Source organism: Sander vitreus, chromosome 5 (genome assembly GCF_031162955.1).
Source record: "Sander vitreus isolate 19-12246 chromosome 5, sanVit1, whole genome shotgun sequence".
Lineage (NCBI taxonomy): Eukaryota > Metazoa > Chordata > Actinopteri > Perciformes > Percidae > Sander > Sander vitreus.
In genome coordinates, this window is record NC_135859.1 from 29704125 (window position 1) to 29730193 (window position 26069).

The 26069-nt window shown below is 39.7% G+C and overlaps 2 protein-coding genes across 6 annotated transcripts in view; one reads left to right on the forward strand and one right to left on the reverse strand.

The window, feature by feature from the left end:
• The window catches only part of rnf215 (ring finger protein 215), a 7165-nt gene extending 2289 nt beyond the window's left edge, over nt 1–4876 (reverse strand). Inside the window, exons 1-9 of one of the 3 annotated variants that reach the window (XM_078251427.1) lie at nt 4418–4876; nt 3739–3891; nt 3572–3643; nt 3167–3264; nt 2585–2639; nt 2360–2464; nt 1756–1872; nt 460–603; nt 78–180 (exon numbers count right to left, since the gene is read on the reverse strand). In XM_078251427.1, the coding sequence (XP_078107553.1) occupies nt 78–180; nt 460–603; nt 1756–1872; nt 2360–2464; nt 2585–2639; nt 3167–3264; nt 3572–3643; nt 3739–3891; nt 4418–4642 (1072 nt within the window). In that variant the 5' untranslated portion in view covers nt 4643–4876. The remainder of the gene's footprint in view (nt 1–77; nt 181–459; nt 604–1755; nt 1873–2359; nt 2465–2584; nt 2640–3166; nt 3265–3571; nt 3644–3738; nt 3892–4417) is intronic. The other 2 variants (XM_078251428.1, XM_078251430.1) reach the window with 2 other exon arrangements.
• Nucleotides 4508–25780, forward strand: LOC144518620 (SEC14-like protein 2). Of its 3 annotated transcripts, none has more exons than XM_078251425.1 (13): nt 4508–4599; nt 6731–6930; nt 8808–8883; nt 13473–13516; nt 14491–14553; nt 15665–15853; nt 17800–17895; nt 17983–18043; nt 18193–18276; nt 19166–19272; nt 22871–23010; nt 25240–25409; nt 25520–25780. In XM_078251425.1, the coding sequence occupies exons 2-13, from the start codon at nt 6877–6879 to the stop codon at nt 25669–25671; spliced, it is 1236 nt and encodes a 411-aa protein (XP_078107551.1). In that variant the 5' UTR covers nt 4508–4599; nt 6731–6876; the 3' UTR covers nt 25672–25780. The 3 variants fall into 3 exon arrangements, with proteins under 3 accessions (XP_078107551.1, XP_078107552.1, XP_078107550.1); XM_078251426.1 differs by lacking the exon at nt 4508–4599 and adding an exon at nt 4624–4707; XM_078251424.1 differs by lacking the exon at nt 4508–4599 and having other exon boundaries at nt 6656–6930.
• Nucleotides 25781–26069: the final 289 nt, after the last annotated feature.

Here is a 26069-nt window from a genome sequence, read left to right on the forward strand (position 1 = left end):
CAACTATCCATGTGCAACCAGATGTTTAAGGGTGTGCCTTTTGTTAATTCATGATAGTGTTGGGTTACTGAACTGACCGAGGATGCTGCGTTTGCACAGAGGACAGGTGTGATGCAGCAGCAGCCAGGGGTCGACACAATCTCTGTGGTACTCATGAAGACACGGCAGCACACGTAGGCACTGAGACAACAACACAAGAAACAGCAGTTTATATCATCTCACTGCAGAATCACCTGTCCTGCACATGGTCTATACACCTCAGTAAGGTTTTTTTTTTTTAAATCTTAAAATATACACCTGTATATCCTGCCACTGGTTTGGTTTCTCTGCCTTTAGTCAGGAGTAAGAGTATTATTCACATGATACTACCACTTCTTTACTCGCCTGCCTGAATTCAACCAGGGAAACGATACAGCCAAGTCTAAATCAGAGAGTATGTATGTAGGAGTGTTGTCTGACCTGGTTGTTGTTGAATGGCTCCAGACAGACTGCACAGTTGTCCGTCTCCGCCGGCTGGGACGGGTCACACCACGGTTTGGGCTGACGATACGTTTTGGTCTTCAGGGACGACATTCTCTTCAAGACATCCTGTTTCGGAAAGAGCTGAAGAATACAACACAGCAGAACATCACGTAACATGTTATCTAAATGAGGAAAGGACAAGCTCTCCTCACAGAAGATATGATCTGGTTGGATATGTGCAACATTTATTCTGCATATTTATTACAAAAGTTACTATTAAGCTTTAATAGTAGCCCCTTGACTATCCACTTTACTTTCAAACTAAGTTTGTGTCCACATTGTACAAATTAACTGCTTGTTGGTACACTTCACTGAAGCAACAGTATATTACGGTTACAAAGAGAACTACATTTTGTTCAACCTAAAATACACAGTAAGTACCTTTGGAAACTATGGGATCTTGGTGTAAAATAAATGTTTGTGTTTGATCAAGTACCTCACACGTGTACTTAAAAAGGTGCTCTAAGCGATGTCACGTGTTTTTTAGGCTACAACATTTTTTGTCACATACAGCAAACATCTCCTCACTATCCGCTAGCTGCCTGTCCCCTGAACACACTGTAAAAAAAAATGCGGTCTCTGTAGTCTCTCCACAAACCGCAACAAAAACAAACTGCACCACCAAACATAACAGTCTTCCAGCCAATAACCGACAAGACGGAGTTGGTTGAGCCATCGCCGCTACAGCGTTTGCACGTAGGCTACTTCCACAATGCGCGTTCATGACTGTTCCAGGAAGCACGGAAGGGAGGGCGAAGTGATGGGATGATGAGGAGGAGGGAGGGGCGAGCTAGCCTCCGTTTGTTTGACAATACTTTGAACGTCAACAAGAAGTAACATCACCCAACATCGCTTAGAGCACCTTTAAGTACAGTGTAACTTTATTTATTTTTTTAAACATTATTTTTTTGGGCTTTTCCTCCTTTAATTTTGACAGGACAGCTAGGAGAGAGAGGGTGAAGACATGAAGGAAATCGCCACAGGTCGGATTCGAACCCTGGTCCTCTGCGTTGAGGCATAAACCTCTCAGTACATGTGCGCCTGCTCTACCCACTGAACCAACCTGGCCACACAAGTACACTGTAACTTTTCACCATTGTTTATAGTCATATATATCGGCCGATAACAAAAAAGAAATTTGCAGTACAGAGATGCCAAAGATATGTTTGTACAAGTGTAAAACTGCTCAGGCAAAAAACCTGTGATTACACCATCAGTAAAGACTGAGTTTACCTCCAAATCGTCGTTCAGCTGGTGGTCCTGGTACTGCCAGCGAGCCTGAACGATGACTCCGGTGCTGAGGATCAGAGCCACCAGGAGTACAGTGTCCCACAGCTGCTGCAGGTACTTCTACAGATACACAGAGAAGAGCAACAGTACTTTATCATCTGACTCCTGTAAAGTTCATTTGTTCATCAGTCTGTAGCACAACACAAAGAGAAGTAGTAGCAGTAGTCTTAACAATACAGTTGAACTACATTCACACTGAAAATTGTATTTTGCAATAGGATTTATATCTTGATTTTTGTAATATGCTTCTCAAACCTTTTGTTTTTTTTACTATAGACACTGAAAGTACAATTGGAATATTAATGTTTTTTTTGTAATGTTATAGCTAAAGGGATTATTGAGGAAAAAAAAATAAAATGCTTTATGCAGCTCCCTCTGGAGCCACAAAGGGCTTTAAACAACTTTTCACATATGCAGTAGTACTCCCCAACACCTGTAAACACACTTTGATGTGTAACATTGATGGAGCTCCCTACTGTAAGTGCTACAGCAACTTGGAAGAAAACACGTTAACAAAGCTGATGGTGCGTTTGTTCGGCTCCCCCACCTGGACCTGAGAGTTGGTCTCTCCCGTGCAGATGACCCCCTGCCACTCTCCGTAGCGACCTCCTCTCGATCGACCACAGCTGGACCACAGCGTGAGCGTGGCTCCCTGCCCGAACACACAGCAGCATGCGCTCACTGTCAGCTCAGCCTGTCATCTGTTCACTCACCACTGCAGGGTGATAACAACTGAGAAACACACTGTCAGCTGATAGATTGAGGAGCTCACCAGGTTGTCCTGCAGGATCGTCTTGTATGTGATTTTTGCTGTCGCTTGAAGACCCCTGTGGGGAAAGAACTGTCATTTAGTGCAAAGAAAGATTCTCCATCCCTAAATTTACACACACTCTCTAACCTGATTACTGTGAATAACCAGTTGATGTTTTCATTCATGTATGAAAGCGTGTGTGCAGGAAACTATTAATGTAAAAAATAACAAAATCCATTTTTCACATTAAAATTAACCAATCAAATCATCGGTTTATCCATGATCCAGTTAATTTATTCAGTACCAGTTACAACAATTTTCTCAACTTAATACGGACACAGACACCAGTTGGAGCTGAAATACTGCCTTAAATTTGTTATTGTTGAATTACTAGAGTAGATTGCTAGCCAAGTCATGTCAAAACACTGTATGATCTGTTGGTGGAAATCTTCAACTGAGGAAGCATGTGACACATGATATGAATTTATCCGATTCATAAAACAAACTATATTTTGTTACTCTAAATCAGTGATATGAGGGTAAGGTGCACGTAAACTTATCTGTTTTCACGTTGGCAGTAATAAATAATAAGGTGTTCTGTACCTGAGCAGAGCTCCGATCAGTTTGGTGACATTTTCAGACGTCTGGATCACAATAATGGGCTTGGACAGCACCTGAGACAGATCCATCTGCAACAGAAACTGATTTTTAGGTGATGAATATGGTCTATATTTTAAGCTTCAATTTTCAGCCACGTTTCTATCATTTTCCCAAGAAATGTGGCTAGTCAGAAATCAATATAATCCATAATCTCTTGTAAATAAAGCACCTTCAATTCTGTCTGTTTGTTCTGATGTGCAAATTCCGGAATACATTGCTTACACATCGATGGACACATACATATATACACACAAAATAACTACAAGAGAAAGCATGTAAAATGACAAAACAATATGATGATTGAAAAATTCAGAAATCAGCTGGTGATTTGAGTTTTTGCAGATTTACCTCACTGACAGTGTTTTGGTTGAGAGCTAGAATGATCAGTGCAGATGCTCCAAGGACCAATGCTCGCTTCATCTTTAACGGAGAGGATGAATGTTAAGTTGTCATATATGTCCGTACCAGTAAGAACAAAATTCAAACAGATTTAAGTAGTAAATTGAACTTCTTACCTTATTGACCATAGCATCAGTAAAGGACTCCTGGTTTCCGGTGGAGGCTTTGCTGTCATCCATCTCCACAGGCACCAATCCTATCCACGGCTCCTGCTCTTTGGTGTTGTCCTCGCCTTTTCCTGCGCTCACCTGCGTCTCCTCATTCTGGACCTGAAGACAGAAAACAAACTAAACATTTGTACTGAAAGCTACCTTGCTAAGGGGCCGTTTAAGGAGGCAAGATCTATACTTTTTCACTCACATTTGTGACCTAATTAAATCAAAAACTAATTTAAATCTGAAAATACCGGTATGCCTGCTGACATTTTTGGTTGTTCTACTGAAAAATATATAAAGCTAATATATCTCACATTGTTTACTAATTACTGTAAATCAGGATTTCCCCATGCATAGATGTAATTATAATTTTTCTTTTCTGAAATGATTGACACGAATATAAATGGCATGAGGTTATCAGGTTAAATACTTTGGGTAACGTTAATGAACAATGGTCAGGAAGAATCAGACTGTAAAATTAAATTAATCTATAAAGTAATTGGGAAAAATAGATGTCAGTAGGCTCTAACGTTAGTATCTTATTTTGGTAAAAAACGAAATGGTTATTATCCAAAAAAAACAACAACTGTTAATGACGTTAGTCGTTAGATGCAGCCCTAGTGCTCTTTTGTAGACTCACCAGGACCAGCTCTCCCTCCAGCTCTTCGTCCCGGTGCTCGGAGCTCCTGCTGCCCCTGCCGGACTCCACCACCTCCCCCTGGAGCAGAGCGCTGACGCCGGGCCGCTGCTCCAGGAAAACCTCCACCAGAGCGACCTGCTCCGCGGCGACCAGCAGCCCCGGCCACCGCAGCAGGACGAGCGGTAACGTTACCCAGAGACAGCACCAGCAGCGAGCTAAAGCCATGGCCCAACAAACAACAGAGAGAAATACTGATGCAAACGGTTATAAATACATAAACCTGATCAACTGTAAGCCGTCATTTTAGAAAAGCTGTTAGCATTTTTTTCGCCAGTTAGCTAACAATGTAAACAACGGAGGACAGCTTTCGGCCTCGACCGGAAGAAGCGGGAGGATCATTATCTTGTATACAAACCGGTAGAGACCGAGACGCCAATAAATCCAATAATTTAATAATTATCTAAGATGACTATACCGTATTGAGATGAATAAAAATCAACGTCAGTGTCACATATGCGGTTCTTCCATTAACTTGCAGTTTTTTGACCGTTGCGTTTATACAACCAGAGAAGACTGTAACGTTTGCAACATTAGATAGTACCGCCCCATACTTCCGTCTTCGATTTAAAACCACGATATGGCACGATCCAGACTCGCTATAAGTCCTACCGAGCAGTGTATGAACACCTTCAGGGCGGAGTTTTTCACGTCTATTAACACAAATAGTGATTCATTTTCACTAGTAGTCAAATATTGTGTGATTGAGCTATGAAAATTAAAAAAAATAAAATAAATCAAGCAACCTGTAGGCTATCCGTTCCATTTCGCACTTGCGCACTGTGACAATATCGCATGGCCTCGTATTTAGGATTTGTCTGAAATATGAAAAAAGGATTAGTCAATAACACCAGTAACTGATGGGTAACAACACAACTTCAGAATCAAACAAAAAACCTAATACAAAAAAACTAAATTAATAATTATTGTTGTATATACGCATGTGCGAGATTTTCGGATTAACACCAAAGATTGTCTATTGTCTTTAATTGGCGATGAATCACTCAATAGTTTGTCCAAAATGTCGTGCTAAAACTCAGTACTTATTTAGGTTTCAATTTAACTTCCCCAAATGCCATGACTATTAAATAAAGTAATTGAGTTACATTCTTTACATTGTATTTACTAAATATCTGTTAAATCAAGCTTTTGATAATAGTGTTGCAAAGCTGGAGGGTATGAGGGGATCATCAAGGTTCTGGAAGTAAACGTCCTATCTAAAAAAAACTAAATAGTTAATTTGTCTTCTCACAGTCTTAAGTGCTCCGTCTGCTAAAACAACAACACTGACTGAAAAATAATGCGACAAACTGAGAATTTGGCCTTTAAAACTTGCTTTGTAGATACATATCTGTCCTGCAAAAAAGAAAAGAAAAGCGTCTTCTCTCTGACAAGCTATAGCAGTTAACCAAAATGTAATATTGAATGGTTCTCCATGACAAAAATGGCTATTTTTGACAGAGGTTTGGTTATAACAAAATCCTGCAGTTGGTGGGCACTGAGGGATTTAATCTAAACGTTATCTTCAAAATACAGACGTTAAAATGTCTGCTGTAGAAGATAATCATAATCCATATCGTTTATGGTGACCGCAGCCACTATGTTTAAAAAGAAAATAACGTCTGCCAACTAAAAGCCAATTACGACAATATAACTGACAAAATGACAAAAAAGCCAATCAAATTGCAGCGAGGCAAGCCAATCAGTCTCACATATACGCATTGTTGTTTTTCCCACACTTAAAATCATAAAATATATAAATTGCAGCAACAGAGGGTGTTTTATGTTATGTATTAATCCGGGTTATATATATATGTTTTCCAATACTAAAACTACTATTTCTGCTTTTAGCAGTTGGCGCTTTGCTGTCAAGGCTTCATGTGTGCTGTACATTTTTGAATACTAAAAAAGTGTCTGTTAAAATGACAAGCTGCTCACATTTTATCAGGCCTACATAGATCCCCATAGTTATATTATATATATATATATTTTTTTTTTTTTAATTATAGAAACTATAATCCGTTTTTATGTAATCTTTTAGAAAGAATGGTTAAAGAAATCTGGTGTGTAAAACTACAAATAATAATAGAAGTATATAACGTTAGCATGGAGAGAAAAGGGGCGGGACTTCTTTGGTTCCTCCTTCTTGATACGAGTAACGCTCTAGCATTTCTCCTATCTTTGGCCGAGTCAGCCGGTTGGACTGGAGTTGAGAGTGTCGTATTTACATTTGTTTTCATTTTTTTTCACATGCAGGTAGCCGACAGCTACGGCGTTGACGATAGAAATCCTCCTGTCACGGTTAACGGTGACGGTGCCGTTTCTCTTTTGGGCTGTCTGCCTATTCATTTGACTTTGAAGGAGCTCCGTCTTTATCTGTCTTGCATCTTCTGGTCGCAGATATGAGCGGAAGAGTCGGAGACCTCAGCCCTAAACAGGCTGAAGCACTGGAACAGGTACGTTTTGCCATAATATTAATAATATTAATTGTGCTTTATACTGTATCTCCCTTTACCATAATTTATCTTTCTTGTTTTCCCAATGGCCGTTATATAATAACCTGTCTGGTACCTCTAGCTAATAAATCACCCTTTTTTAAAAGATGAATATTTTTTTTCTCAATGTCAAAACCCATTCATTAATGCTTTGCAGATCAGTCAGAAGCCATTATGAAGAACAACGTTTGGTTGACGTTTTGTTAACTGTCATAGGACTGCAACGATCCCCTAACGATTCTTTTCATTATTTTCTAGATTAAGCAATCATCTGTTTGTCTATAAAACAAATATTGCTGGTTCAAATGCCTTGAAAATTTACTAAAAATTGTACTACATCCACGAGTCCTGAGTCAGAGTAACTCAACTGACTCGAGGATTAAATGTTGCACTTGTAAACTGTCACCTGTTCCATGGCCTATAATTAATTAATAAAGTAATTAGTTAAATTATAAATACTCAAGTGATTTGAACCAAGTGAAGTGATTTTGCAAGTTATTTAAATGATTTACCGAGAAGTATCAAAATTGTTGCCCATTACTTTTGTGATTGATTATTCAAATAATTGTTTAAGCTCTAAATGTTATTATTCTAACTTCTAACTTTATCTTCTGGCCATTTTAAATCATTTATTGCCATGAGTAAAGTCATCAGTTGCATATTTTAGAAAATGCTATCCTGTAGTTACTGTGTTTAAAGTTCCCTTCCACATCACTGTTATTCATATGTTATAAATAGTTCGCTTTGCTGTGATTCATTATCAAAGTTAGTTTAACTTGAGAGGACGTCTGTTAGCTGTAGGTTTACATAAACCTCATGTCATAAGGGGAATTACACTATATGGCCAAAACTATGTGGACACATGTCCACATTATTTTTAAGGTTTAGTCTAGGCTTTTTAGTTCAAATGAATGGAAATGTCAATGCTACAGCATGACATGATACATCTATTTTAGGCAATTGTGTACTTCCAACTTTGTGGCAAAGTTGGGGCACTTTCCTGTTTCAACATGACAGTGCCTCCATGTATAAAGTCCACGAAGAAATGGTTTTCCCAGTTTGGTGAGAGTCCTGACCTTCACTCCATCCAACACCTTCGTGATGAATTGAAATGTTGACAGACAAAGTCTTTGCAGCACAACATCTCACAAATGCTCTTGTGTATGAATGGGAGAAAATTGCTGCAGCCAGGTTCAACATCTGGTGGAAAGTCTAAAACCAGAACACAGGGGGCTGTTATAGCTGCAGATTCATGCCTATGGTTTTGAAATTAGTCATTTTTTAGCCAACATGACCAAAAATAAATAAATAAATAGTTGCAGCATCTTAAGTTTGAATATTTGCTGGTTTTCTTTGTCTGACTGTTGGTCCAACAAAACAAGCAATGTAAATATGTCAACTTGGGCCAAGCCAAATGATAACTCAAGAAAAAAAACGGGCTACTTATTTTGCAGCACTAAGGCTCGAGTGTCCACATACTTTGTTCAAGTGTCCACATAGTTTGGGTCATGTTGAAACCTGAGTTATCTGGACTGTTTTTCATGTAACGTTTACAGGCATCTCTTCTTGAAAATTGCCAATAAAGTGTGTAAAACAATTAGTCTCAAAGTCACAAGTTTCAGCAGCTTTAGTAAAATAAAACCCACTATTCTGAAATTAATCAAAAGCTTTAAACAAAGAAACGTACTGTATTTTTTACTTTCAGGGTCAAAACTGTAACTGTAAGGATTAGGTTAAACATTTCCCTGAATGTTTCTTCCTATTACTGAATCCTCTTTGCGGATCATAAGCAAAAACGTGTCAGTCATATGTCTCTTCTCTCCTTCCTCTGGCTACAGTTTCGAGAGAGGATACAGGACATTTTTCCTCAACTTCCTGCGCAGCATGACCACTTCCTGTTACGCTGGCTCAGAGGTGAGTTGAGAATCGTGAGGCACCTGTTGCTTTTCCCTGACCACAGCTTGCACTCAGAAAAAACAAAACCTCTCCCATAACCCCCGTCCTTAAGTGCGATTATTTAGCTACATATAATCATTTGCATGCATTCACAGGGAAAATCAGTTGGTGCCGTAGCTGTGCAAAAAGCAGAAGCTGCCGTGGTTTATTATATGAAAGGACATGATGCAACACATGTCACCACTCCGTTTACAGGGGTTTGAGAAAGCGACTCACATGGTTTTCACGCCTAAACACGATGCTCAAAAAAACAAGTCTGTTCTATGACTGGTTACTCAGCAGTGGTTAAACCAAATAAGGAAGACGTCAGTTTTTTTTTGTTTAACTTTTAAACAAAATATGACACATTCCCTGATTCTGATTGTTCTCTGGTATCCTGAGGCAGGGTATCTGCAAGTTTTGAAAAGTCTTAAAAAGCATTGAATTCAGTTCAGAAGTCTTAAATTGTTTTCTCTTGCCTGCTGTAGGCTGTAATGTTATAAAAAATGACTTTGTATTTGATTGCGGGCTGTAGGGAGACGTTTTTCACCTATAAACTAAAAGTGGGTGTTGTGACAGTGTGTTGCAGGAGGATGTTCAATCCTTTTTTGCAGTTTCAGTCAGCACCATCAGACCTGCAGCACACTGTCACTGCTGCTAGGTAGAGTAGCTGAGAAGCTCATTGTCTTATTTTAAATTGGTTAATCCATCTCAGCACTGGTTATCTGGGGCCAGGTCACATTCATTCATCTAATTAATTATATCAATAGGAATTATTTATATAAACTGCTGGGAACTACTTGAAAAAAAAATCGGACAATTAGTAACTAGGCCACATCGTCCCTACTAGTTAGCCATCATACTTTGGCCAGTATGAACAGTAAAACGGACATTAACTTGCATTCTCTGGTATTAAAAAGGTCTTTTAAAAGTCCTAAATTTAACCTGGTAAATGCTGCAGAAACCCAGGTTGAGTTATGTTTTCAGACTCTGGAGGAAATGGGAAGCAAGTGATTAAAGGAGGCCTTGTTCTGATTAGTTCTGCAGCAGAGGTCTAGCACTCTGCGTTTCAGGCTTATCCAGAGCTAATCGCATTAAAAGGTGCACTACAATGGACGACAGCTCGTCTGCCGGGAGACTCTGCTGCTGTGTTCCTGTTGCTCTCCTATGTTCAAGTTCCCTTCAAAATCGTTTCATAAGAAGAGTTCAGTGGCGTATTGTTCTCTTTAATTAAGTCTTACTAAATGACCATAGCGGTTGTGAAAGTCAGCGTCACAGCTCCAAACATTAACAATAAAGTGTTTGTTTGGCCAATGATTCAAGTTATTTCCCTTACATGCGTGTAAAGATTATTCCCGTTCACGCTGTTGGAATATGTGTGAGGACAGCTCAGTGCACGTGCAATTGATTTAAAGCTAACGATTTAAAGCCTGAGGTGGCACACAGTGAGGACTAGTGATTGACCTTTTAATAAATCTAGTTTAGAACACTTTTTGTGCCCAGGTTCAACTCTGCATTGTGTCCAAGTACACCTTGTGATTTAAATAGTAATTCTATACAAACAAATAGTTTGGGGCATATCTTTATCTGTTACTGTGTCAAGGTTTATTTCTTGTGATATTCTGAGTGAAATAATGGATATCAACAGTAACTGTGTGACAGATCGGTTAGACCCTGTTTCTGTCATATGATAGAAGATGAGTCTTGTACTAGAGGCCAATGACCCTCCTCCTCTTCTTAGCAGAACCAACTAAACAATTGTTTTCAATGTCTGCCCACAGATGATTCATACTCCAACTGTCTTACTCCAACTGTGTACAGTATTTACAGTATTTATCTCGGAGGAACCCCACCTTAAGAGATAAAAGGGTTAGCTGGTGTAAATGGCATCAATTCAGCCTGTGACTGCCTTTGTACTGGCATATCAGTTGTACTGGAGTACATTAGGACAAAGTGTTATACTGCATTTGTTTCAGAGTTCAGTGAAACCGATTTTGCAAACAGCAGCTTTTTCTGAAAACTACTGAAGTCCATTTTTAGTCAGTCACGAGACAGTCGTTTTTCACATCATTAGTCACATGCATACATTCTGACTGGTCTTGACGCTGTAATGACATGAAATAGTGACTTTTGCCTTTCTTTAAATTTAGCCTATGTTCAGAGCTTCAGAGCTATAGACAGGGGGATTTTAGCGGTTAGCTTATTTAGCTACCTGTGCAGCATATAAAAATACTATTCATGCGGCCTTCTTTTGTTTTACTGCTGACTAGCCAAAAATAATGCCTATACCTGAGGCCTGTACTACGAAGCGAGATTTGGCGTTAACGAGCTAACTTCAGGTTCAACCCAGGGTTTTCTGTACTACGAAGGTGGATCACTTGTGATCGGGTTCAATCGCCGTGGTAACTTATGCTGAACGCCTAACCTGGTCGGGAGCAGGTTAAGTTGGAGATCAGAGATCAACCGGTGTAAAAGCACCACCTACTGACCAATCAATACTCGATTGATAACGGCGTCACCGTTCTTCAGGTGGGGCTCAGTGCGCAGAGAGAGAGAGAGGGAGAGAGGGAGAAAGGGGTGCGCACATAAAAGTTAAAACATTTAGAGACCGACAACCCCGTTAGCATTCCCTGATGTGTATATTTATAAAATATATAGATTGTAATGGGAGGGAAGACACATTGTCTCGCCTACATGTTATCTAAATCTTTCTAAAAATTTGAAACTGGCAGGGTGACGATTCAAAAGACCACAACAAGGTCCCTGCATGTTTTATTAAACCTGGACCAGTGGTGTGTGAGATATTGGCGGTATCAATACATGTTATCAGATAATATGTTGACTGGGTTTGTCCTTGTACCAGCTACATTATGAACCTCTATCACAGCTTAAGATAACATTTCATATCACTGCCGTACACACGACATCTATTGCACGTCTGTCTGTCCAGGGAGAGTGATCCCCTCCACAGTTGCTCTTCCTGAAGTTTCTATCAGTTTTTTCAGGGTGGAGGTCCCTTTCTAAGAACAGAGGCTGTCGTATGCTATACAGATCGTAAAGCCCCGTGAGGTATTTTGTGATTTGTGACATTGGGATATATAAATACAATTGACTTGACTCTTATCTAAGAAGGGCCACTGGGTCTGATATCACCTTATGGTATCCAATAGGATACATTACTATGTTAAGGAGCAGCAGGGGAACCACCAATCTATTCATCCATTACTGTACATATTATTAGTAGTTAGAACTGTATTATCCAGTAAGATGAGGTGGTCGGAGCAAAATACTTATCACCTTCTCAAAACAACACAGCCTGGTCATCTGCTTTGCATTTGTAATTGTAAGTCACTATGGCCTAGTTAAGGAGCCAGACTGGAGCATTAGGTACAGTATAATCCACTGCTGGAGTAGGTTGTAAATCTCACTTCACAGCAACGTTGCTGTTGTTCTTTTCCAATAGACTGTCAGCTGCTGAGCTAATCACCTTAAGGAGTATTAAGACCGTGAACTGTGTGTCCACTCTGTTCTGGATCAGTCCTACCAACACGGTGGGTTTAATATGTTAGAGTAGAGGAGGTGTTTTGGATGTTATACAAGTTTATTCCCAGAGGGTATTATTGACAATTATACAATTTAAGAGATAGCCTTTTCTACAATTTTGTCCGTCTGTCAGTTGTGGACGGAGGAGGCATCATGTAGGAATTATAAAGACACTTTTAAAGAACTCTTGTGCAATTGGTGGCATTTATTTTTTACCTTTACACACCACATTTTACTAATCTAGTGGTTGTTTCCATCGACACCTATTCTGTTGGTTATCTGAGACGTTTATACAATGTTTTTGACACTATTGCCATTGTTGGAAAAAGGTGCGAACAGACAAAACAATAAGACAGGATCAGGAGTTGCTGCACTTTATTGAAAGCTTTACAACGGTCTGCCCCAGACCTCGTCCCTCCAAATGTTGCTCTTATTTGTTGTCGTTATTTAAAGTGTTTCCTCTAAGATTTAGATATGAAAAAGGTCAAGTGTGATCATGTAAAAATCTTACCAAGACGTCTATTACTTTACTGACTGAATGATTGACACGTCTTAGTCCATTAAGAGTTTAAAGAAATGCTCTGCCTTTACAACATCTGTGTTTGGAGGATGTGATTCTCATTATTATACATTACATTTACATTTGGTTTAATAACTTTCAATTTAAACAAACTTGCACACATTTTAAAATTATACATTTTATAACATTCATTGAAACTAAAACCGACTTGTTTTATATGGCTTTCTTGACTTTGTAACTTCATATATTTTCAGTTTGTACACAATATTCTCCTTTTTTGTATATTTTCCTCTTTTTCCCTTATTCACCTCCCTCACTTTTCCTCCTCCTGTAAAACATTGTAACTTGTAATTTGAAAAGTGCTGCATGTTGGTGGAATCCCACTCTAATTGTCTCTCTCTGCATCCTGGTTAAATACCTTTTATTTCATTTAGACCATTTATGGATCGTGAATGTCAGTATTTATCGTGTCATCCTCATTTTTACTTTACCTTCTCTTTTTCAGCCAGAAACTTCAATGTCCAGAAGGCGGAGGGAATGGTGCGAAAGGTAACATGTTCACTTTCTCTGTTGAGTAGGAGAGGACATTTTTATAGTACGTGTTACACTCTTGTAGAAATGCAATTAAAATCATGCACTAACTTGAAAGTCGAGGTGCATCGACAATGCCTCCTCATTTCCTGACTCACTTGTTGTGTGTGTGAAAGTGCAGTTAGCACCAACAGCAGACTGCTCAACAGCTCAGGAGTGGCTGCAGATTAGAGAGGAGCAGTGTAATAATGGTTCGCTGTGGGGAAACTGAGTCATCATCATCATAGCAGCCTGAGTAGATAAGATATAGATAAAAGGGGATTAAATGAGCTATTAAGATGACGGTAAGAATTACAGCCTCCTAACTAAAAGCTGCATTCACTGTTTTGTGTCCACTAGGTGACAGAAAACTCAAACTGACAGACACACACCCTGATATATGGTCGTCTCATAAAAGTTGTTATGGTATAGTTACTGCCACAAAACAGAGCAACAGTTACGTTTATTTAAAGTCATGTTTCTGTACCCCTGATTAAACTTAGTCCAATATTACCTCTCCTTTTCGTTTTAGTTTGTTTTCCACCAACTTCTGAGAAAAATCTGTCTCTTTAGCTGCTAAAGTGTTTTATGTTTTCCAATTTGTCCCATTTGGGCAGGATTAACATTACAGGGGAAGGTGGGGAATAAAATATTTCATTTCAATCATCTGTTATTTCTTAAGTCTATCGACTGAACTGAAAACAAACCTGTAAATGTATAAAAAATGAGCTTATTTCTCTCTTTTTCCCCTTTGTTGGTGTTTGAGGTTGTAAGCATGTGTTGGCATGCATTACACAGTGGTACATAACGGATCCCTTTTCAGCTAACCAAGCAGGTTTTACATCACACTGAACCTCTTAAGCCTCTTAAATCACCATGTAGTGCTTTGTATATTATTAATCCTATGATTAGCCTAATAGCTTTGCCTAACATGCGCCCATCTTTTCTTCCAGCATTTGGAGTTCAGGAAACAGATGAAAGTAGACACAATAGTCACCGACTGGCGTCCACCAGAGGTAACACCCCTCTAAACTGTGTAAACTATCAGTGTACTTAGGGACCGTTCGGTATTTATGGAATGGACCACCGGAGGAAAATAGGGGAGGGTCATGTCTTTTTATTCTTTGTTAAGGGGAGGGTCATCCAACATTTTTCAGTCTGGGGGGGGTCACCCAACTTTTGTATTCATGAAACAGCAAAATTTCAAAGTGGCTTGTTTGGTGCATATTTTTCCATGTAGCTCTTAGTCTCGGCCCTCCGATAATTTTGGCATGATCAGATATTTTATAAATATCTTAAATAACACAAAACAACTAACTGGTGGTAGGTAATACATCAGATTTCATATACTGCTTTAGTAAAAATTACCTGGCTGACGATGGGAGCAGCAGGACGCAAAAAATGAAAATGACTGTTGTACTATGTCTGGACATCTTACCGTGCCAAGGTTGCAATAAAGGTTTCCTAAATGCCACATTTGATGTCAGCTTACTAATTGATTGCGGGTTTCGTGCGGGTTTCTTTTATACGTTTATTCCACTTTGTTTAAACGGTGAAGTGGAGGAAGCCTAGTGACGAGTCCATAGCAACCAGTTTGTGTGTTGAATGTTACCCAGAGTGCCTTGCCGAATGGTCTCAATATGTTATGGTTTTCTTTCATGTGAATACTAGTTTACTAGAGGAGTAACTTAGTATTTGAAGTAATGCAGTAATGCAGGAAGTGTGCATTTAGTTTCCACACTTATTGTGTTTCCACAACAATGTTATTGAGTAAATCTACTGAAATGGCCACCACACCATAACAGAGGAGTGGGATGCGTCAGATCAGAATGCAGAGGTTTAGTCATGTATGTCATAGCTGTAAAAAAACAAACAATGGAAATCTGTATATATTTGTCAAACGCAAACCAGTACAGAAGGTATCGATAAATTGCTGGGGAGTTTTGGAGGGTCATAGAAATTTCTTTACTGGCGAGGGGAGGGTCACAAAACTACTCCGGTGGCCCTTTAAATAAATAACGAACAGTCCCTTAAAGAGTCGTTTTAGGAAATAATTTCTTCAAATAAATGTGTCAAATATTCCAGTACACGACTGATGAAACCATTTAAAATGACTGCTGCTTACAGGTGATAGAGAAGTATCTGTCAGGAGGGATGTGTGGTTACGACCGTGAGGGTAGTCCTATCTGGTATGATGTCATCGGACCTGTGGATCCTAAAGGCCTCTTCCTGTCTGCCTCCAAGCAAGACTTCATCAAGTCCAAGATCAGAGACTGTGAGGTCCTGCAGATGGAATGTAACCTCCAGTCGCAGAGGGTAAGAGACCACGGACCGTAGGACATGTGGCAAAATGTGATCAAATCTGTTCTAATTGAATTATGGGAAATATACAATGTACAACAAATATGATACTAGATAAAAGCTGATATGTATTTTGGTTTATATAAGGAAAAGGCCTTCTCCCTCCTTGGATCACCTTCAGTTGTTGCTGTGCAGCCGCAAACAGCCACAGATGGCTTACCACTGCCGCAGTAGAATGGCCCGCCGCTGTATAGTCACAAAAGCTACGGCGGGCACCAAGCCCAAACGCCTTAAGCGTAGGTGCTCGAAACGCAAGATCAGCTAAATAACTTCATCTAGTGGAAAATCCCAAAAGAGGTGGTCTTTAGCCTCGAAAATAGCCAATTGAAGATTTACACGCATGTTCTGAGGGTGATCATTGGATCTTCCTTGTGGACGATATAAGGCGATGCTAGACAAAGGACTCTTTAGCAAGCTTTGTCCGGACCTTGCTCGGGATTTCCTGTGTGTTGATTTACTTTCGTGCACATTAAAGCGCTTTTTCTCATCCGAGTCCCTCGACTTTTGGGTCAATCTTTTTTTAACCTTGTACTTTAAACAAAACAAGAAGAGCAATCGCGAAGTCACAGCAAGCGTTGGAGTCTGCGCCGTTATCTGGCCTTGAGCCGCGGACCTTTAAAATTTACTTCTACAGACAGGGATCCCGTGCTCCTGATCCCACTTGATACTGAAACGTGTCTGGTTGATGTGTAATGGTGTTTATAGAAGGAAGCATATCAGTGGTTCCTAAACAGGGTTGCCAGGTGAATACAGGGTTAGGTAATAAATAAAAAAACAAACTGCCTCACAAAATAGGATGACAGACTTTTGGGACATTTCTCTTTTTCTTCTGAACTACTATACAATTGTGCGTCTTAATGCTTTTATGAATGATTCAAATGAAACAAGGTAACACCACCATTCAGTTCAACTGCTTGCAACTTGCAGACATGCAACCTGTCACAAGTAAGACTTGGCTTCTTATTAAGAAGTTACAAGCAAAATAATTTGGAAACCATTGTTTATTTTCCTTTATGAAACACCAAAGAAAAGGCACTATATAGAAACAGCAATCCTCGTCTCAGTTCACAAATGTAAAACAGCAGCGGTATCAGTTTTCCACTGATAAAAATCAAATGTGACCTCTGAAGTCCTTTTAATTTGGCAGTTTGCCCAGTGAAAACAGTGCTAAAACATGACATATCTTAAGATACAGATTACAACATGCAACTATTATTGATACACACAAGCAGAAAATATAAAGAGATAATTTGCCTAACAGGAATAATACGTCACATCAAGGCGACAAACAGGCCAAACTCAACTAAAATGTAAGGTTAAGAAACAGCATGCAACTTTATATCCATACAGTAGTTACTATGCCCATGGATGCCAAAAACAAAAAAAACTGTTTCCATTGGAAATCCATTTTGGGTTCATCAGTTACTTGACATTTTCAAATTCAAATTGCTGCAATTGTTAAAATGACCCAAGTTTTTTTTCCCTTATTTTTTTGGCTGGATTATCCCTTGTTGCGAAAATAATTCTTTACCATTTACGGTTTCAATTTGCATTCAGTTTCAATAATTACCCTCCATAGATTAAATAATTAAAATTAGCCATTTGTTGATTTGTTTATGTTGGTGTATTAAAAAAAAAAAAAAAAAGTCATATGTCATATGGATTTATCACTGTTTCAATAAAAACCTTTATCCAAAGTGACTTAAACATTTGAGAGCAATTTCAGGTTCATTGTCTTTCTCAAGTTCACAGAAGGAGCCAAGAATACACCAAATTAACACCAATTAAAACCACCCTACAATTAATGGCTAGCCTGCTCTACCACCTTAACTACAGGCGCTTTGTTTTATACATTATTGTATGGTTTCATAGATTACATGTTCCTGTCTTTCTGTCACCAGCTTGGGAGGAACGTGGAATCAATCACCATGATCTACGATGTAGAAGGTCTGGGTCTGAAACACTTATGGAAGCCTGCTATAGAAACATATGGAGAGGTACAGAGACGTGCACATTCAGTGTAGACAGGCTGTTAGGTTGGTTGAACATTTCCAAATACAGTATATGTTCCTCTGTGTCACCAGATTCTCCAGATGTTTGAAGAGAACTACCCAGAAGGCTTGAAAAGGCTATTTGTCATTAAAGGTAAATGTGTCCTTCCTCTATGGATTGACTAATTCATTGATTCCACCTGCATTTCTGTGTGCGTGTTCATCTTTTAATCATCACATCCTGCTTTTGAAGAGCCAGGGCTTCAATTTTTTCTGGTTAACGTTTCGCTTTTTCTACTGCAGCCCCCAAACTCTTTCCTGTGGCCTACAACCTCGTCAAGCACTTTCTGAGCGAGAACACAAGACATAAGATCAATATCCTTGGGGGTGAGAGTGAGACACTACACATCACTGCATCTAATTTTACAGAATATTTCACCCAATCAAAACACTTTGTTGGATCTCAGCCTTTTACTTTAAGCAATTGACATGTCTAACCCAAGATGACCAGGCTAAGGTGCTTGGTTTGGTGTTACCTATATCCTTGAAATTCCACTTCTGGGATTTCACTCATTTAGGCCGGATATCCGTTACCTTGGGCTTCCTTTTTGTTGGCATTTTAAACTCCGGTCGATTTATGAGGACTATGGTTAACCTTGTCTCAGATCTCTGCAGGGTAAATCTGAGTTTTCCGTTGCATGAATAAAACAACTTTTAAACGTCACATGTTCCACCAAAACAAGTTCCTTCTGAGCCTATTTTGCAGCGGCACCGCCCAAGACGATTGTGATTGGTTTAAAGAAATGCCAATAAACCAGAGCATGTTTTCCTCCCATCCCGAATGCTATGTGGAGTAGCCAGACTCTCCTCCAGCACGCTTTGTAGGAGGGTCTGGCAACGCGAGACTAGGTGTTACCATACGCTACCATTTGCTGTGTGTTGCATTCAGTACAAAATCTGCAGACTGCTCTTCAGGTGCAGAATAATAAATCCTTTTGTTTTCACCGTGCATTAACGTGAAAAGCTAATTTTCCAGTTTCCATTGGTAGACCAAACACTTAACTTACAATCTTTTAGTGCCACAGCAGTCATAAACCCTCTGCCCCAGACAACATTGACTTTATTAAGCTATATACCTGAGCCCTACATAACAGCACAGCGACACCCAATGTACATACAGTAAAACAACAATTAAAGTCTGGTTATTCCAACAACATATTTGGCTCCTACACACTTTGACCTCCCTCCTTTTTTATAAAATGACTTGTTTCTACAGGGAACTGGCAGGAGGTTTTACTGAAGTACATCGATGAAGAGGAGCTGCCGATGATATATGGGGGTAAACTGACGGATCCCGATGGAGATCCTCGCTGTCGGACCAAGGTGAGTCAGTGAATCAGCAAGCCAAACTGCACACCCATGGGTGCTGTTGTTTTGGCACTAAAGGTGGGCTGATGATGAGTTGGAGATGAGTACCTGTTGCAGGTTAATTATTTAGAGATACTATTGATACTTGGATATGCGCTTATTGACATTATGGGGATAGTGACACTGACCTAAAAGGACTTGTTTATGAAGTTAAAAACACACACACACACACACACACACACACACACACACACACACACACACGATAATATTTATCATGATGTCCTAGTTGAATGCATTACTTAAGACAAACCTTCACAAAACTAATCAGCACATTTTGTCACTTTTGATTCTTTGGAATCAACTGGAATTTGTAATTTTGCTATCCCAATAAAATTACACCAAAGTCAATATAATGTGATACTAATTATTGCCCAGTCCTACAAACAGTTGTTGTGAGGAACATATGGCAATTTTGCTTTTCACGATTGTCGGACAAAAGTACCAACAGTCCTGCAATAGATACAAGTCTGATTCCAACAACAGCTGATCAGCCCTCCTGTAAACAAAATAGGCTCTATCGACTCCATTTCCATAGACTTGGGAGTCCTGCTCTGTTGTTTTCTTTCAATGGCTTAGCGTCCTGTGCTCATGTAGTTTGTCAGCTTCCAGCTTTGCTTTGGTGTCTGGCTAAATGCATGCTGTGCACTTGAAACGTGGGTTTACATTTGACTGTCAAGCTATTTTTCCCACCCCCACCAGTTTGTCACAGGCACAGCCAAGCAAAAAATATTAAAAGAAACAAGAAATTTTATAGATAGATAGATAGATAGAGCATGTTTCCTTGGATTAGGGTGGCCCCTAAATCATGGTTGCAGCCTGTCGCCTTGGTCCTGCTGCGCGCCCTGCTACACCTGCTAGGCTCTGCAGTGCCCTGCTACGTCCTGTGACACCCTGCAGTGCCCTGCTATACCATGAACTACTACAGCTACCATTTGTAGTCGCTGTTCCATTATCTTTATTGTGACTACTATTGCCACTGTTCATCATATCCCCAACCAGCACCGTCAGACACCGCCTACCAAGAGCCTGGGTCTGTCCGAGGTTTCTTCCTAAAAGGGAGTTTTTCCTCGCCACTGTCACACTAAATGCTTGCTCTTGGGGGAATTACTAGAATTGTTGGGTCTTTATAAATTATAGAATGTGGTCTAGACCTACTCTATCTGTAGAGTGTCTTGAGATAACTCTTGTTATGAATTGATACTATAAATAAAATTGAATAGAATAGAAGGGCACTCTGAAAGCAGACCTCCGCCAAGGCCATGCCCTATCTCGCAATGTTAACAAAAGTGAAAAAAAAACAAACCCTGGTGTATCTGCCCTGTGACTTGAATCCGCTCCAAATTGTAATGGGTTCTTCGTTGGCCTATGCTACACCCTTCCACCAAGTTTCATGGAAATCAGAGAAGTAGATTTTTTCCATAATCCTGCTGACAGACAGACAAACCAACAAACAAAAACAGAACCGAAAATATATCCTCCTTGGCAGAGGTAATCATTTCCTTAAACAGGAATAATGCAACATCACATTTAGACTACAAACAGGCCAAACTCAGTGGATGAGAAGTTCTCTATAAAATGTTAACGCTGCTCACACTGCCTGTGGCAAGGGTCCTGTTACACATGAACAAGCCAGTTCGAGCACAGCAGGTTAATTACAATACATGGACTATTCTGGACTGGCAGAATGAATCAATACAGCTGCACACATGCTGAATACAGTTTCTCTCTGCCATACATATACAAATAAAAAAAGGAATTGATGCAAAAAGGATGAACATTGTGGTTTGCCCGGTTGCATTGAACAGATGGTTTGCTTGGTGAATTATAACAGGTAATGACAGATTATTTTTTCCTGTATTTACAGACAATCCACAGGGCAATGCAGATGATAAATTACTTAAAATAGTCAAGAAAAACTCCCAGTTCTTCCCTGCTGCATCCTTGACACACTGCGTAGAAATGGCAAAAGCCCTTAGCACGCGAGATGCTGTCAAACCTGGCAGTGTAGTATCGAGCAACACGTGCAGAAAGCAGCAGCTTGAGTAGTCACACATATAAGCTAATACTCTAGACAAGATAACTGACTGTGCGTTTGTCACTGTTTCTGTAGATAAATAATTGGGCCCAGGAGACATGAGGAACAGGAAGAGGGAAATTCATTTCAGCTTCATTCAAGATTCAAGGAATTGAGATGCTCAGCCTCAAAGTGTTCTTTTTTTCTACCTTTTTTTTTTTAGTTTAGCTACCTGTGTGTCCTTGACATTGTACTGTATCATTTTGGTTAGGTCATAGGAACTGAGTTATCTTACTAAAAAGGAATAGTTCGCCATTTTAGAAAATGTGCTCATTTGCTTTCTTGCAGAGACTCCGATGATAAGATTGGGACCACTCTCATGTATGTACAGTACAAATGAAGCTAAAGCCAAGAGACAACTAGCTTAGTTAAGCTTAGCACAAACACTGGAAGCAGGGAGAAACAGCTAGCCTGGAGGTCACTGCAGGAAGTCATTGCACCCAGTAAACAAATAGTCAAGCAAAGAAGTTGTCGGTAGGTGGATTTGTTTTTACTATTGGACAGAGCTGTTTCCCCATGTTTCTAGTCTTTGTGATAAGCTAAGTGATGTATGCCTTTAATAACTGGGCATCAATTATTGGTCTAAAAATATATGCACTTATACCATACAATTGTTTGGAAATTGTATGTAAAGATATCTCTTTGTTAGAGTTCAAATTAACATTGATCATTTTTCTGCATCTTTCCAGGTCTTGCGATTGTTGTACAATACTTTCTGTTAAGTTATACAGCAAAAGGATCCTGTCTGTTTTAAATTGCAGTGATCTGTGCAAAATGAAAGTAACTTAATCATACAAGCTTGGTGATCTGCTTCTTTAAAAACAACTTTTCCTCTTTTAGGTTCAGTCAAATCTCTGCACAATTTATCTAAAGAATCAAAAATCAGGAGATACCTGATGAAGTTTTGCTCTCGAACAGACTATATCACAATGTGTGTGTTTTGTTCCTTTAGTACTGCCTTTCTTTCTGCAACTTTTCTTTGACGACGCTCGGTGACAGTTTCCCAATTACAGCTCTGTTAAGTTTGACATTTCTTTAAGACTTTTAAAGAAGTGGTTTCACGAGTTTGACTTCCCTTATAATAATGCTCATATCTAAGACAGGTTTGAAACAACTTTCTGAGCTGTGTCTGTCATCTGTAATGTATAATGTTAATTAACACCTGCTGGATTTAACTGACACTCTGGATTAAACTCATCCCATTTAGGAAATCACTGCCCTCTGTTGGTTGGTTCATATACTGAACTGTGCAGAACTGGGAAAACAGTTGATTGGTTTGATATTTATGTGAATAAACAATAGAAAAACCCTTTTTTGTGCAAAAGATGTAAAATTACAAGCATTCAGACAATGTCACAAAGTCACAGTAAGTGATGGCTTTTTTCCATTTCTCTTCCCCCCAGACTTTCAACATTTCATATAATTAATCTTTTGACACTCATATCTATAACTCTGTTTACATGTTTTTGGCTGCAGATACACCACGTCGGCCCTGTCCCTCCCTCCTACTACGTGCGGGACCATGTAAAGGTGGACTACGAGCAGTGTATGACCGTCAGCCGAGGTTCCTCCCAACAGGTGGACTATGAGATACTCTTCCCCGGCTGTGTTCTCAGGTCAGCTGGATGCAACACGTTTTCTTACAGTTGCAGCAATGGTGTGAAAAGTTTGTTTTGGCATAAGGCAGAGTAATATATTCTTTGTTGTGGTAATTTCAGGCCTAGTCCAATTAATTTATGATTGAAAATATATCATAAATATGATAATTTAATTTATATGTTTACATCCCCTATAAGATGTTATAGGGGACGTTAACGTGTTAATCGCGATGCGATTAAGGGCCGACGCGATGCGATTTTTTTAAAATCGCATGCCGGCATTTATTAAATTTATTTTATACTTCACTCAGCTTTGCGTCATGCCTAACAGGCTACTATTTTGACCCTTTGCAGCACCGTTACTTATCATCAAGCTGTCACTTCCTCGTAACACATCCTGCTGCTGTAGGCTGCAGGCATGATGGAGAAAGACAGCAGCAATGAAATCCTGAATTGTGCTTTTTATTTTCCAAAACTCCCGGACGACTCGTACACAAGTCGAAAGCCATATGCACATTGTGTAAAGCCGAATTAAAATATCACCGAAGCACGTCAAGCTTGAGCTACCACCTACCAGTCCCTCCAGGATTTCGCGATGGCGCCAATTCAACCAATCACTGCGAATTTGGTGCGACTCGCAATTTTGACCAATAACCTGAAGTTTCCCGCGACTTCAACCAATCACAGCAGTCCCACGTGCACTCTGAGAGCCAATGACCAACGGGAGTGAGAACGGGTTGACCATTTCCTTGTTTTTGATATGAAGACGAGACGCGTGTGTGACTCATTTACCAACAAAACGTACAGTGAAAGACCGTGCAAAACATTTCAGACCGCCCGATACATTTTAACATCAATGTAGACTTTAACGATTTACAAAGTCGCTGAAGTTGCTGCCGTTTCCATCCTGGCTGTTGGCTCTCTGCAGCGGGTGGGGCTACTGCTCCGTACCCCCCGCGACTGACGCTTGCACACACACAAACAACACACACACGGTGGCCTAATGACCTAAATTGAGGACAGCGACGCTCGTTATTGTAAGTGCAATGAGAAGTTAAAGTCAGTACTTTATCAAACCGTATGAATGAGTGTCCCAGGCCAGGTTAGGAAATTAACTAACAATGTAAAGATCAACAAGCCACTGACACATATGTTCAAATTTGATTCATTCAATAAATTATTATTATTTAAGTCTTAAATCCACTAGCCATTTTCATATTATACCAACATTTGCAGCATCCTGAGCCTTTTTGGTAAGTTTACTAAGAAATCTCAGCCCAGAGTAGTTTTATTCTCCCCAAAACATGTTTCCTTTTTATTTTTAAAGAACTATATATACAACTTTCACCGTCTCCCGCAACTTCATTGCAACAAACATACAAAAGACATCGCAACTTTTATTGCAATTTTTTACAAAAGCTCCCGCGAAATCCGGCATTTTGGGCCGCAACAATCTCAAAAAAAGGCCGTGAAATCCTGGAGGGACTGACCTATGGAGCTAAGCATAGTAGTACAGTTAAAGTGATGCTACCCGCTAGCATGCTACCCACTCAGGCAAAGCGCTATTTTGGAGAGTGCTACTTGCCGACCTGTGGATGAAACCAAATCCCAAAAAATTGCTACAGCTCTTGCGAAACGGGTGGCAACTAACTGCAGACCTGTCAGCATCGTAGAGGACTCGGGTCTTAAAGACGTACTACGGTTGGCATGTTCTGACCTGTCTCGTTGCCGTCGAGGGGGACAGTAGTTTTCACGGACACGCAGTCTGTATGACACGGAGAAAGCAGCCCAACTGGAACAGCTGCAAAGTGCTGCAAACGCTGTCTCATTAACCGGTGATCACTGGACGTCAGCGAGTAATCGACATTATTTAGGAGTTACTAAACACTAGATTGACTCTGGTAAGGATAGGGATTTTTAGTTAGGTACTTGGAGGAATTGTGCAATAATGACAGATTCACACATTTTTCTTTTGTTTACAGTAAATAAATAATTACAAATCTTAAAAATCAAGTTCATAAAGTAACTTTCTTTGCATTCATTTGATTCCCAATCAAGATACACTGTTAATAATTGGTTTTGATTGTTAATATGTACTTAAAAACTGTTCTGAAATGCAAAATAGAATTTTAATCATGCGATTCAGCGATTAAAAAAAATTAATCATTTGACTAATTTAAACCATTATTCTTTCAAATGTTGTGTTGTATAATTGATTTTAAAATATTTTCCTTTCTATCTTGATAGGTGGCAGTTTGCCACTGAGAGTGCAGACATTGGTTTTGGGGTGTTTCTGAAGGCTAAAAAGGGCGAATGGAAGAAGGCAGCTCAGATGGAGGAAGTCGTGCCCACTCAGCGCTACAATGCCCACTTAGTGCCCGAGGACGGATCACTGACCTGTGAACGCCCAGGAGTCTGTGAGTAACCTAGTACTTAGCGTGCACTTAGAAGTGCACGCTTTATGATTATGATGTGTAAACATTAGACCTAATTATAGTAAATGCTCTGTTATGTTTGTCTTCCCCAGATGTTCTCAGATTTGACAACACTTACAGCATCTTCCAGGCCAAAAGAATCAGCTTTGCTGTTGAGGTCCTGCTCCCGGACCACTTACAGTCCCCACAGACCAATGGAGGGTCCAAAAACCACGAGCAAGCTGAAGTCAACAGCCAATCATAACCAAGGAAGGTGCCAAAATGCGCCACTTCCATGTTGTCCAATCAGTAAAGCATAGCCGCCACTAGTAAGCACAGCCCGAGAGACTTGATCTGAGTGTTTGAAACTTTAATTACATGCTCTCCATTTGGAAACAACTATGAAACAAAGAGGAGGGACACATAATATGGCAAAAGGTATGTGGAAGCCCCTGATACACATAAGTTTGTGCACTTAAGTCTTTTTTTTTTTTTTTTTCATGGTTTGGGCTAGGCCTCCTAGTTCCAATCAATAGAAAGCTTAATGATATAACATTCATAAAGAAATGATTGTCCCAGTTTGCTGTGGAAGAACTTGAACTTAACCCCACCCAACATCTTTGGGGATAAACTGGAGCACCAACTTCCGGCCAGACCTCAACA

Bases quoted from the DNA above. Each gene is read 5' to 3' on its own strand.
- LOC144518620 (XM_078251425.1), top strand. From the start codon at position 6,877: ATGAGCGGAAGAGTCGGAGACCTCAGCCCTAAACAGGCTGAAGCACTG. The intron at 18,277-19,165 runs GTGAGAGTGAGA...TTGTTTCTACAG, and splicing joins TAAGATCAATATCCTTGGGG to GGAACTGGCAGGAGGTTTTA. The intron at 25,410-25,519 runs GTGAGTAACCTA...TGTCTTCCCCAG, and splicing joins CTGTGAACGCCCAGGAGTCT to ATGTTCTCAGATTTGACAAC.